The sequence below is a fragment of the Babylonia areolata genome, chromosome 28 (assembly GCF_041734735.1).
Source record: "Babylonia areolata isolate BAREFJ2019XMU chromosome 28, ASM4173473v1, whole genome shotgun sequence".
Taxonomy (NCBI): domain Eukaryota; kingdom Metazoa; phylum Mollusca; class Gastropoda; order Neogastropoda; family Buccinidae; genus Babylonia; species Babylonia areolata.
Window position 1 is genome coordinate 685139 of NC_134903.1, and position 14079 is coordinate 699217.

Here is a 14079-nt window from a genome sequence, read left to right on the forward strand (position 1 = left end):
TGTTCACTGTCACCTTCCTACCTACCATCTTCGTCATGATCTGTTCACTGTCTCCTTCCTACCTACCATCTTCGTCATGATCTGTTCACTGTCCCCCTTCCTACCTACCATCTTCGTCATGATCTGTTCACTGTCTCCTTTCTACCTACCATCTTCATCATGATCTGTTCACTGTCCCCTTCCTACCTACCATCTTCGTCATGATCTGTTCACTGTCCCCCTTCCTACCTACCATCTTCGTCATGATCTGTTCACTGTCTCCTTCCTACCTACCATCTTCGTCATGATCTGTTCACAGTACCCCTTCCTACCTACCATCTTCGTCATGATCTGTTCACTGTCTCCTTCCTACCTACCATCTTCGTCATGATCTGTTCACTGTCTCCTTCCTACCTACCATCTTCGTCATGATCTGTTCACTGTCTCCTTCCTACCTACCATCTTCGTCATGATCTGTTCACTGTCCCCCTTCCTACCTACCATCTTCGTCATGATCTGTTCACAGTACCCCTTCCTACCTACCATCTTCGTCATGATCTGTTCACTGTCTCCTTCCTACCTACCATCTTCGTCATGATCTGTTCACAGTACCCCTTCCTACCTACCATCTTCGTCATGATCTGTTCACTGTCTCCTTCCTACCTACCATCTTCGTCATGATCTGTTCACTGTCTCCTTCCTACCTACCATCTTCGTCATGATCTGTTCACAGTACCCCTTCCTACCTACCATCTTCGTCATGATCTGTTCACTGTCTCCTTCCTACCTACCATCTTCGTCATGATCTGTTCACTGTCTCCTTCCTACCTACCATCTTCGTCATGATCTGTTCACAGTACCCCTTCCTACCTACCATCTTCGTCATGATCTGTTCACTGTCTCCTTCCTACCTACCATCTTCGTCATGATCTGTTCACTGTCTCCTTCCTACCTACCATCTTCGTCATGATCTGTTCACTGTCCCCTTCCTACCTACCATCTTCGTCATGATCTGTTCACTGTCTCCTTCCTACCTACCACCTTCGTCATGATCTGTTCACTGTCCCCTTCCTACCTACCATCTTCGTCATGATCTGTTCACTGTCCCCTTCCTACCTACCATCTTCGTCATGATCTGTTCATGTCGTTGTCTGTCGGGATGTCGAGTACATTGTGTGATTCTATGTTGATCCAGTTCATCTGTCATGTTTGTTGAACGCAGGAAAGAGTATTTGGTGGACTGTTTGTCACACGGTCTTTCCGGTTTTGTTTTGTTTTTGTTTTTCCTTTGGTTGGCATTTTAAACTGTTTATATATACATGTATTAAAGATGGAGTTGTTCCGATCTCTTGTGTTCAAATGGGTTGATATTGTTTATATACTCACACAACTGAAGACGCCAACAAGATCGAAAGCACAGCTGAGTCCTACACATTTACACATGCACTTCCACTTGACACACGCATAAAGATATCCTTATACACTTTTCTTTTAGCTGGCTATACTTACAGTGATTTAACAGATGTAGCAGCGCAACATGTTACACGCAGTCCATTTTGCTGGAGCAGGTCATGCACGTCCTCTCATGTCGGTGAACAGCGCCTGTCACAACCCATAAGGGGTTGCCCATGAACCCCCGCACCTTCCCAGACTAACTCCCCGACAACACAAAACACAAAGACAGATAATTCAGCTCAGTTCTTTACTATTGTTGCACTTGGAATACCCTGGTCCAGACACACAAATTTAAACACTTAACTACAGCAACACTCTTTGGTTACACCACAGCATCCTGACCACGACACAGTAAGCTCTAGTATCAGCAGCACAGATCTACGCGAAAAAAATGTCAGTTCACTTGAACCTAAATCAAGTTCATCTGTTGAAGGCCAGCATCACTGAACTGGCTTTAGTTGTACGCCCGCAGAATCGGAGAGGGTGGAACGGGATGAGGGACTGTGGGCGAGGGCGTTGGAAAATAAGGGGGTCGGGGAAAGGAGTGGGAGTGAGGGAGTTTGGAACGGACAGGGATGAAGTGGAATGATGAAAAGGTGAATCCTGGAGTCCCGTGGGGGTGGCAGTCAGGGGGAACCCACAGGAATAAATCACAGGGAACAAATCTGCAACAAGACTCCCATGTCTCTGTAGGCTATACTCTAACATTATGAAGGAGTACCCCCCCCCCCCCTTCCTGGAGTGATGCGGAATGCACTAAAGGAATAATTGGTTATCTTATTATATACAATCAATTTCACACAATACTACGAACGCCAAAAGTGCATGAAATGTTTATGATTTATCCAGTAATGAAGGAGTTAAACTCGCATGCAATCCGAAAGAGACATTTACCCTAAATGACAAAATGTCGGTATCTATCCTTGTGGTTTCAAACTACCGAAACAAAACTCAATGAACCAACATTGCAATCTCCCAATCACATTTCAAACACCACACAAACGTTTTGGAAATCTTAGGCTGCAGTTGGACACAGTTCACAAAGGAAATAATTCGGAAACAACTCGAGCTGAATACATAGCAAAACAACCCTAAACACCACCTTATCAATTAGCCCAAAATATTTAGAAATAAAAGAATACTGGATTTAAAAGACGTTCGATAAAACACCTCCCTTAACATTATACACACCCAAAACCAACATATGTCATGTTACAACACTGACACCACGAGGACAAACTATAGAACTCCCCCCTCACTTGTCACCAGGAATCAGGCACACCACCGGCCCAGGAGAGATCACAGAACACAGATCCACACAGAGGCAGAAGGGGGTCACACAAGAATCGAACCCCACGACTGTCCAAGAGGGCACCCAACAGCTCGCTTGCTGGATCGGCGACCCTTCTCCTTCCAAAGCTCGGCACCAAAGGCAAAGCAAAACCCTTCCTTCAAACCGACCTTAACTCCGAACTCATCTCAAGAGTTCAGAGCGAGAAGGACTAATAAGGACATGTCAGACACACATCACGACAGATTCACGTGCTTCAGTTCGAAACAGAACTGAGCACACAAGAGAACGATAGAGCAAAAGGGGGAGAGAGGGGGGAGAAAGGGAGAGGGAAAGGGAGAGGAGGGGAAGGGAGAGGAGGGGAAGGGAAAGAGGTGAGGGGAAAGGGAGAGGAGGGGAAGCGAGAGGAGGGGAAGGGAAAGAGGTGAGGGGAAAGGGAGAGGAGGGGAAGGGAGAGGAGGGGAAGGGAAAGAGGTGAGGGGAAAGGGAGAGGAGGGGAAGGGAGAGGAGGGGAAGGGAAAGGGAGAGGAGGGGAAGGGAGAGGAGGGGAAAGGGAGAGGAGGGGAAGGGAAAGAGGTGAGGGGAAAGGGAGAGGAGGGGAAAGGGAGAGGAGGGGAAGGGAAAGAGGTGAGGGGAAAGGGAGAGGAGGGGAAAGGGAGAGGAGGGGAAGGGAGAGGAGGGGAAAGGGAGAGGAGGGGAAGGGAGAGGAGGGGAAGGGAAAGAGGTGAGGGGAAAGGGAGAGGAGGGGAAGGGAGAGGAGGGGAAGGGAGAGGAGGGGAAAGGGAGAGGAGGGGAAGGGAGAGGAGGGGAAGGGAGAGGAGGGGAAGGGAAAGAGGTGAGGGGAAAGGGAGAGGAGGGGAAGGGAGAGGAGGGGAAGGAAAAGAGGTGAGGGGAAAGGGAGAGGAGGGGAAGGGAGAGGAGGGGAAGGGAGAGGAGGGGAAGGGAAAGAGGTGAGGGGAAAGGGAGAGGAGGGGAAAGGGAGAGGAGGGGAAGGGAAAGGGAGAGGAGAGGAAAGGGGAGAGGAGGGGAAGGGAAAGAGGTGAGGGGAAAGGGAGAGGAGGGGAAAGGGAGAGGAGAGGAAGGGAGGGGAAAGGGAGAGGAGGGAAAGGGAGAGGAGGGAAAGGGAGAGGAGGGAAAAGGAGGGGAAAGGGAGAGGAGGGAAAGGGAGAGGAGGGAAAGGGAGAGGAGGGAAAGGGAAAGAGGTGAGGGGAAAGGGAGAGGAGGGAAAGGGAGAGGAGGGGAAAGGGAGAGGAGGGGAGGGGAAAGAGGTGAGGGGAAAGGGAGAGGAGGGGAAAGGGAGAGGAGGGGAAAGGGAGAGGAGGGGAAGGGAGAGGAGGGGAAGGGAAAGAGGTGAGGGGAAGGGAGAGGAGGGAAAGGGAAAGAGGTGAGGGGAAAGGAGAGGAGGGGAAGGGAAAGAGGTGAGGGGAAAGGAGAGGAGGGGAAAGGAGAGGAGGGGAAGGGAGAGGAGGGGAAAGGGAGAGGAGGGGAAGGGAGAGGAGGGGAAAGGGAGAGGAGGGGAAGGGAGAGGAGGGGAAGGGAGAGGAGGGGAGGGGAAAGGGAGAGGAGGGGAGGGGAAAGAGGTGAGGGGAAGGGAGAGGAGGGGAAAGGAGAGGAGGGGAAGGGAGAGGAGGGGAAGGGAAGGAGGTGAGGGGAAGGGAGAGGACGGGAAAGGAGAGGAGGGGAAGGGAGAGGAGGGGAAGGGAAAGAGGTGAGGGAAAGGGAGAGGAGGGGAAAGGGAGAGGAGGGGAAAGGGAGAGGAGGGGAAGGGAGAGGAGGGGAAAGGGAGAGGAGGGGAAGGGAGAGGAGGGGAAAGGGAGAGGAGGGGAAGGGAGACGAACACACGAACACGCGCACAAATGAATGCCACGAGCCGTGACAGCGCCCAAAAAACAGGCTTAGTTGGCACATCTTTTTTTTTTTTTTTTTTTTTTCCAAATGTTTTCATTTCAAGAAGTGGTGAGTATATAATATAGTCAGTCATGTGTGACAATGACCACCAACAGAGGAGGCATCTGCTGTCCTGACTATCTGGGTCAGAATAAGATTGCAGTGGAAAGTGTCTTGCTCAAGTTATACCCCACTCTTTCAGCCAAGAGGGTTTTAGGACAGTCGGCATTGGGAAGGTTCCCAAAAGGCCTAATAGCCCCCGAAGCTGCAGCAGTAACAGCAAGTGAAATCTTGCCTCCTAATTTCATAGTCCTTCACACACACACACACACACACACACACACACACACACACACACACACACACACACACACACACACACACAAAATCAAAGCTGTGAATTATTTCCCATTGCGATGGAGAAACCATTGATCATACAGCCGTCACTTTGCTGTTGGCCCACCTGTAAGCTTATGTCAATCTGTGATGGGTGATCAACGATAAATGGACTCCTTTAAGGTCGGGTGTGCTATGAGTAACATGATTTCATTTCGTTTTTTCAAGTCTTTCTATCTCCTCCTCCGCGACGTTTTGTAGGGACTTTCCATATCAGAATGAACTCTCTTAGTTTTGTTCACACCAGTTGTGTTCCAAGGCACTACAAACTTTGTACATCACCTTTCAATGTTCGTTCCTTCAAAAGCCTCTCACTGGCAGATTGGTTAATGCAAGACCTATTTCGTCATCTCATTAAAAAATAAATAGTGATGGATAATTATCATCGATAAAAATTCTCCCCCACCCTGACCAAGAAAAAAAGATATAACAATGATAATAATGATAAGAAAAAGAAGAAAATGATGCTGACTCAGTGCGTTGTATAAAAAAAACCTCAAAAAAACACAATCAAACAAAAAAACAAAAACAAAAACGAAACAAACAAAAAAAAACAAACAAACACACACACACAAAAACAACAACAAAAAACAAAAACAACAACAATAACACAAAATCAACTGATATTAAAGGAAATAAAAGCAACGAAAATGAATGGTTTCACTGCACATAACACCTTACTGTAATATTATGTTATAGAATGGACACCCAGAATTAATGTTTCACTGCACATAACACCTTACTGAAATAATCTTTTATAGAATGGACACCCAGAATTAATGTTTCACTGCACATAACACCTTACTGTAATATTCTGTTATAGAATGGACACCCAGAATTAATGTTTCACTGCACATAACACCTTACTGAAATAATCTGTTATAGAATGGACACCCAAAATTAATGTTTCACTGCACATAACACCTTACTGAAAGATTGTTATAGAATGGACACCCAGAATTAATGTTTCACTGCACATAACACCTTACTGAAATAAACTGTTATAGAATGGACACCCAAAATTAATGTTTCACTGCGCATAACATCTTACTGAAATAAACTGTTATAGAATGGACACCCAAAATTAATGTTTCACTGCACATAACACCTTACTGAAAGATTGTTATAGAATGGACACCCAGAATTAATGTTTCACTGCACATAACACCTTACTGAAATAAACTGTTATAGAATGGACACCCAAAATTAATGTTTCACTGCGCATAACATCTTACTGAAATAAACTGTTATAGAATGGACACCCAAAATTAATGTTTCACTGCACATAACACCTTACTGTAATATTCTGTTATAGAATGGACACCCAGAATTAATGTTTCACTGCACATAACACCTTACTGAAATAATCTGTTATAGAATGGACACCCAAAATGAATGGTTTCACTACTGAAATATTCTCTTATAGAATGGACACCCACGCAAGTCGCCCATTTCACCCAGTGTGGAAGAGCACAGATTCACATGCACAGACTCACACCAGCACACCATCCACACACTTTCTCTTACACAATGAATGTAATGATTTACGCGTGTGCACACACACACACACACACACACACACACACACACACGCACACACGCACGCACGCACGCACGCAGGTTAGCGTACGCGAACGCACAAGCACAAGTACACAAATACACTGACATACACATACACACACTGTACACACGCACACTCACAAACACTGATACACCCACCCACCCACCCCGAAGAGAGAGAGAGAGAGAGAGAGAGAGAGAGAGAGAGAGACAGAGACAGAGACAGAGACAGAGACAGAGAGACAGAGAGAGAGGGGGGAAAGAAAGAAATAGACAGAGAGAGAGAGAGTCGTTATTCCACAACATTCTGTAACCGTGACATCGGGTTCACCTGTTAATTAACTTCTGCTGACGATAATGATGACCGGTTGTTCGAGGACAGTGGGTTATCATCTGAAGCTTGGCGATAGGAAAGATATCTATAGAGCTACCTAACTTGCTGATGACAGAGAGGGTGATATCAGCTACAAAACAGGCCACCCCTCCTTCCTAAATGCCCTCAAATTACTGCTGTTGTCATCACACATACTTATCACACGAGGCTTTCTCTGGGTTAACAGTACCGCTTCTAAAAGTTCACGTTTTGGAGGTCACATGTGTTATAACTGGTTTGGGCTACTTTGTTAAACAGCCAGAACGTTTCAACACGATAATTACAACAGCAATCAAACAGATAAATATTTCAGATGCAGTCAGCGTTGACAGAAATCGTTCATGCCAGCGCGTGCGTTGATAAACAAGCAGAGACCTCATCCCTTGTCAGGCCTCTCAGGTCGTTCCCCTTCTGACCGCAAGGTGCCTGATAACACCGTTCACGAGGTGGACTTTCATCGGCATCAGCAAGGATGGTCCAGAAAGGCCGGGCTATAAAAGGGTGGGTGGTGAGCGGGTGGACCATACCCGGCTCTCAACACTCGTCCTGTGGCCAACAGCATGAGGGGACTCCCCGCCCTGGTCACTGTTCTGGCCCTCCTGGCCCCCGCCAGGGGAGGTAAGTGCTGCTCTCTTTCACGGCGCCTGTCTTGGGGGAGGGGGTGGTGGGGGTGGGGTGTCCTATGTGTTGCATTGACTGGGTGCTGGACGGTTGGCGATGTTCATCGGTTTATTGTAGTTCTTCTTTTGTCTTACTATTATCAGTTTAAAATCCTAATTCGTTAAACTGTTGTTTTTGTTTGGTGTATTCTTTGTTAGTTGGTCAGTTAGATGCTTATCGTTTGCGTTATTAATTACAAAGAAATTCAATACTTACAAATATGGTTTAGTATACTTTCAATAGATGTATAATTTCGTTTGTTAATTTGTTAGTAAGTCAATCTGTGATTTACTAGTCCGAAATACTTCTCTTCCGAACATAGCATTCTTCCACTTCGCTTCAAATGCGTTTTATTCGCTTTTGAGAATCGTTCTCGTGTTCTTTGTTTGTTTGATACTGGGTTTTTGTTGTTGTTGTTGTTGTTGTTTTGGTTTTTAAAAGTCGGTTGACCCTCGCTCTTGAGCGAACATACCAGTGTTGTGAATTAAAAGCTGCTGCTTTGTGGCACTGTGTCGTTGTGTTGTGCAGTGCTCTGGAAACATCGGAAAAAAATAGTGGGAAAGTAACCAGTGGCATCCAAATGTCAGCATTTATAAATTCTGAATAAGAACACGATTTTGTTTTTGTCTTGTATTGGAAAGTTGTACAGTATTATCTGACACCATACATCAGAATAAACGATGAATTCCTGTTACTGCTAGTCACTGCATTCACTGATGCTTTGAATGTGAACTGTGGTCAGCGTTTCTCGTCGTGAGAGATTCCTTTGTGTCCTGTCCCGTTGTTTGGTCATCGTTCTTTTCTTCTGCTTCATGACTGGCGGTGCTGGACTGACGGCTGACGATACATTGTTCTCCGTTTTCAGGTCCAGTGGGTTCTTCATGGGACGACAATGGTTCACAATGCGCGACATCATGTCTTGGTGAGTATCATGAGTGTCATGAGTATCATGCATGCCTTACCACATCAGTGTTAAAGGGGGTGAGAGCATTTACTGATACTGATATGTATCTGATCTTTTTTGAGGATACAAGGATGATTTCAGATAACGTGACATTTAAATCAATTTCTTTTTTTTTTTTCCATTTTCAGATTATCCTTTTTCATTGTATCTTTCTGTTTCTATCTCTGTCTGTCTGTCTGTCTGTCTGTCTGTGAAATGCATTGTCAAGTTAAAACAAGAACACAAAATTTTTGCAGCAAAATTGTTCAGCTGAGAGGTTAGAGCTATATAATTTCTACAACATTTAAGATTTTCAAACAGTAAACCAGTTCCATTTTAATAATTCATTGATTTCATCTTGAGCATAGCTGTAAGACAGCAGCAAAAATATGTCACCTAAATAATATCAGTACTGTTCCAAACGCTAGTTACACATTAAAGAGGGGGTTGGGGGTTGGGGTTGGGGGAGGCAGGGGGGTGTCTGGGAGAGTGGGGTGCTAGTTCCAAACGGTACCCACGTTGTACAGTGTCTCTTTCTTGTTGCCATGTCCACACGCAGCCTCCAACAAGTTCCGCTATGCCCGAGACACGACCTACGAGTTCGACTACCTGGCAGAAACAGCCACCTCTATGGAGGATGCCAGTGAGGACACTGCACGTCTGTCTGTTGCCGCCACCGCCCTTGTACACGTCATCGGGGACTGTGACATGGTCCTTCAGGTCAGATGACGTCACTGTGTACAGCGTCTGTTTTGTCTTTCCTTTTAATAAAGCACACATACCGAACGAGCATTTCAGTCATATCGCTGAACAGCCCATAAATCATCAACTTATGGCAAAGCAAGGATTAATTTTAATGCAAAAAAACAACGTTCTCTTCTCTTTTGTTCATACTGGCTTTTCACCACTTCAAAAGCTCTCTCCAATCGTATGTATCTTTCTGTTCTTCATGTTTGCATATTTGCACCTGTTCCACTCCTCTCAGATCTTGCAGACAAAGGTTCCTTCGAGTCCCCACAGTCTTTTCAAAGACATTGGATATGGTCCATCGGCTCAGATACCGTCACTTGTGGACATATTTCTGTTACGTTTGTATCATATCACAGCCGATTGAACAGACAGCCTGGTGGGATATTAGTCAGCATGAGTGTTTTGTCTGAATGTGAAAGCCATCAATGCAGTGCTCTAGGAAGAAATAGAGAGGGAGACAGAGAAGAAGAAGAAGAGAGAGACAGTGACAATGACAAATATTTTAATGTCCACTCAGCAATGAAGCCCTTCGGACACGTTGGCATTACAATCAATCGTGAGCACACTTCAAGAATCTGGCACACACAACGCTTACCACCATCTCACCTCTCCATCTCACGACATATTAACATGCATTTACCTGCAAGCAAAACATGCATGTACTCGTAAGCACAACATACACATACCCGCAAGCATATCATGCACGTACCCGCAAGCTCATACAACGCACTCACACTTTCCCTCCCTCCCTCTAAAGAGAGAGAGAGAGAGAGAGAGAGAGAGAGCAATGACAAAAACCACTTCTCTCTGTCCTGTCCTACCAGTATGACTCACCACCCTCCTCTCTTTTTCTCCAGCTTCGTGACGTGACTCTCAAGGAATCTGACCCCAACTCTCCGAGCATGCGCACTGCACCTGAATCAGCACGTGCTGCCGCTCTTCTGGAAAGACAACCCCTCCGCTTCTCCTTCCAAGATGGCGTCGTGGAAGAGTTGTGTCCCTCCGAGGGGGAGGAGTTGTGGGCCCTGAACGTGAAACGTGGTGTTCTGTCCGCTTTCCAGAACGGCATGACTGGTCTGGACTCTGACCAGATTGTGACTGAGGTGTGTGTGTGTGTGTGTGTGTGTGTGTGTGTGTGTGTGTGTGTTTACTAAAAGTTCAATGACCGATGACAGAACGAACATAAGGAGGATGGATGATGATGGTGGTGGTGATGATGATGATGGTGGTGGTAATGATGATGATGATGATGATGATGATGATGATGGCGATGAATAGTTCTCTCTTTTTTTTTCCAAATAATCAAGATATTAATCATGGAAATGGTAACATATATAGTTTACTACTATTCAATGGAAATGGTAACGGATCAATACTGTTCAAGATATGGAAGATGGTAATGACGTAAACGGTGACAATGTCGTCACTACCTCTTGTTGCCATGGTGACACACGGAGCGCGTGCTGTGCAGGTGGACGTGGCAGGCACGTGCCCCTCCCAGTACCACGTGATCAACAAGGGCTGGTACTCCACCACAGTGAAGAGAAGCAAGGACCTGCTGGCCTGCACTGGTCGCCATGACTACCAGACGGCCCTGCAAGCCTCCTCTTACAACGTGCAGTCCGTGAGTAGTAGTAGCAGTGGTAGTGGTAGTGGCAGTAGTAGTAGTAGCAGTAGTGGCAGTAGCAGCACCACAACTCTCTGCTTCACTTTGTGTCACTGTCACACCTGCTGGCAGCTTCACTGTTGTTTCATTCCCTGTCTCTGTTCCCGTGTGTGTGTGTGTGTGTGTGTGTGTGTGTGTGTGTGTGTGTGTGTGTGTGTGTGTGTGTGTGTGTGTGGGTGGTGGTGGAGGGGGTGGGGAGGTGGGTGTGGGGAGTGCGGGAGGGAGGAGGGGGGCAGGGAGGGGGGGGGGAAGCGCCTGCGTGCACTTACACTCAAACAATTATATAGGTCGTTAACATTTTTAAAGGAAATTGCGACATGATTACACAATAAAAGAACCTCACACACAGTGTTCCTCGTATGAATCCTGAAGAGAACCTCAGAACCCACAGACCTCCACTTATCGCTGTGCTGCTTGCAGGACGTGCAGTCTCTGCCTCTGATGAAGAGCACTCACCAGTGTGAGCAGACGGTGGACCAATATGGCATCCTGAGCAGCGCCACCTGCACTGAAAACCACCAGTTCCGTCCCTTCTCAAGGGAGGCAAGTGGGGCCGTCACCAAGGTGTCCCAGAGTCTCAAGTACAAGAGTCAGACTGGCTCCCGGCCCACCATCCACCGTAAGTTGTTTTTATTGGTTTTTTTTTATCATCATTATTTTTTTATAATAATAAAATTAATGAGTTTCTTCTCCACTTATTTCCTTTGTTTCTCGTCTCTCTCTACTTTCTGTCTGTCTGTCTCTGTCTGTCTGTGTCTGACTGTCTGTCTCTCTGTCTGTCTCTGTCTCTCTCTGTCTCTCTGTCTCTCTGTCTGTCTGTTCTGTCTCTCTCTCTCTCTCTCTCTCTCTCTCTCTCTCTCTCTACTAAGTTCAAAGTTCAAAGGTCTCCATAGCCCTTCACGACCAGCAGGGCCATGACATCATACCCACTGTGTGTCAAGGGTTCGGCATAGGAAGGCGGGGCCCACTGCTCTCCTTCCACCGTTTAAATCAACCTTCCCCAGTCAGTTCAGGTAGTCATTGACAACTGGGTGGGGTAAGGAAAGTGGGAGTTAAAGTGTCCCCCCACGGACATAGCACCAGTCACAGTTAAAGTGTCTCTTCCACGGACATAGCACCAGTCACAGTTAAAGTGTCTCTTCCACGGACATAGCACCAGTCAGAGTTAAAGTGTCTCTTCCACGGACATAGCACCACAGTTAAAGTGTCTCTTCCACGGACATAGCACCACAGTTAAAGTGTCTCCCCCACGGACATAGCACCACAGTTAAAGTGTCTCTTCCACGGACATAGCACCCGTCACAGTTAAAGTGTCTCTTCCACGGACATAGCACCAGTCACAGTTAAAGTGTCTCCCCCACGGACATAGCACCAGTCACAGTTAAAGTGTCTCTTCCACGGACATAGCACCAGTCACAGTTAAAGTGTCTCTTCCACGGACATAGCACCAGTCACAGTTAAAGTGTCTCTTCCACGGACATAGCACCAGTCACAGTTAAAGTGTCTCTTCCACGGACATAGCACCAGTCAGAGTTAAAGTGTCTCTTCCACGGACATAGCACCAGTCACAGTTAAAGTGTCTCTTCCACGGACATAGCACCAGTCACAGTTAAAGTGTCTCTTCCACGGACATAGCACCAGTCACAGTTAAAGTGTCTCTTCCACGGACATATCACCAGTCAGAGTTAAAGTGTCTCTTCCACGGACATATCACCAGTCACAGTTAAAGTGTCTCTTCCACGGACATATCACCAGTCACAGTTAAAGTGTCTCTTCCACGGACATAGCACCAGTCACAGTTAAAGTGTCTCTTCCACGGACATAGCACCAGTCACAGTTAAAGTGTCTCTTCCACGGACATAGCACCAGTCACAGTTAAAGTGTCTCTTCCACAGACATAGCACCAGTCAGAGTTAAAGTGTCTCTTCCACGGACATAGCACCAGTCAGAGTTAAAGTGTCTCTTCCACGGACATAACACCAGTCACAGTTAAAGTGTCCCCCCACGGACATAACAGTCCGAAACGGGGAATCGGACACTAGGAAAGGGTCGCCAAACCAATGTGTTTCAGCAATAAAAGCACAGTGTCGTCTTTTCCCGTCTGGTCTCGTTCGTTTGTCCCGTCCCAAGCGACAGTATGACGTCTGCCATTTCTCTCTCTCTCTCTCTCTCTCTCTCTCTCTCTCTGTATATATATATATGCGATATATATATCGCAAATTTAATGTGTTACGGCAGTGTCGTTTATTCTCGTCTGGCCTCGTTCGTTCGTTCATACTGTCCCATTACATCAGCATGACGTCTGCCATGCCATGACAAAGTAACAGGCACAGCCGCCATCTTGTGTGTCCAGCTGTGTCCCAGAGAGTCAGCCTGATGTACCAACACGCCAACGAAGACATCACTCGCAAAGCCCTGCAGGAGGTAGAGGAAGTGCTTCGTCAGCTGTGCCGTGACACCCAGACGGACATCCGGCCTGACACGCCCCGGCTCTTCTCCTCCCTTGTCTCTGCCATGCGCAGAGTGGACACTTCCGGTCTGAAGGCTTTGTACGCCAAGCTGGAGCAGAACACAGTGTGTGCTGACAACATCCGCCCCAGGTGAGGAGGAGTTGACTTCGTTCTGGATTCCAGGCTGACGGTGAAATGAGCAATAACTGGTAACTTATCAAAGAAAAAAAAGTAAAGAAAAAGGAACCAGTCATGCATCTCACTTCATTCCTTAATTTGTTTGAATAGTACATTACCAAGTTGTTCTTTTCAAGTGCATATAAATGAAAAATATGTATAGCTCACAATACACGAACATGTTGATTCGCTCACTGACCTATAGAATACTGTCAATGAACAATGTGTTTATTCACTCACTGACCTATAAAATAATGTCAATGAACAATGTGTTGATTCACTCACTGACCTATAACATACTGTCAATGAACAATGTGTTGATTCACTCACTGACCTATAAAATAATGTCAATGAACAATGTGTTGATTCACTCACTGACCTATAGAATACTGTCAATGAACAATGTGTTGATTCACTCACTGACCTATAGAATACTGTCAATGAACAATGTGTTGATTCACTCACTGACCTATAAAATACTGTCAATGAACA

The 14079-nt window shown here is 46.4% G+C and overlaps 1 protein-coding gene across 1 annotated transcript in view; it reads left to right on the forward strand.

The window, feature by feature from the left end:
• The first annotated feature begins 7455 nt into the window (after window positions 1-7455).
• The window catches only part of LOC143302119 (uncharacterized), a 46634-nt gene continuing 40010 nt past the window's right edge, over window positions 7456-14079 (forward strand). Inside the window, exons 1-7 of the mRNA XM_076616665.1 lie at window positions 7456-7559; window positions 8467-8523; window positions 9104-9264; window positions 10152-10397; window positions 10766-10918; window positions 11381-11579; window positions 13314-13560. Coding sequence (XP_076472780.1) covers window positions 7502-7559; window positions 8467-8523; window positions 9104-9264; window positions 10152-10397; window positions 10766-10918; window positions 11381-11579; window positions 13314-13560 — 1121 coding nt within the window. The 5' untranslated portion in view covers window positions 7456-7501. The remainder of the gene's footprint in view (window positions 7560-8466; window positions 8524-9103; window positions 9265-10151; window positions 10398-10765; window positions 10919-11380; window positions 11580-13313; window positions 13561-14079) is intronic.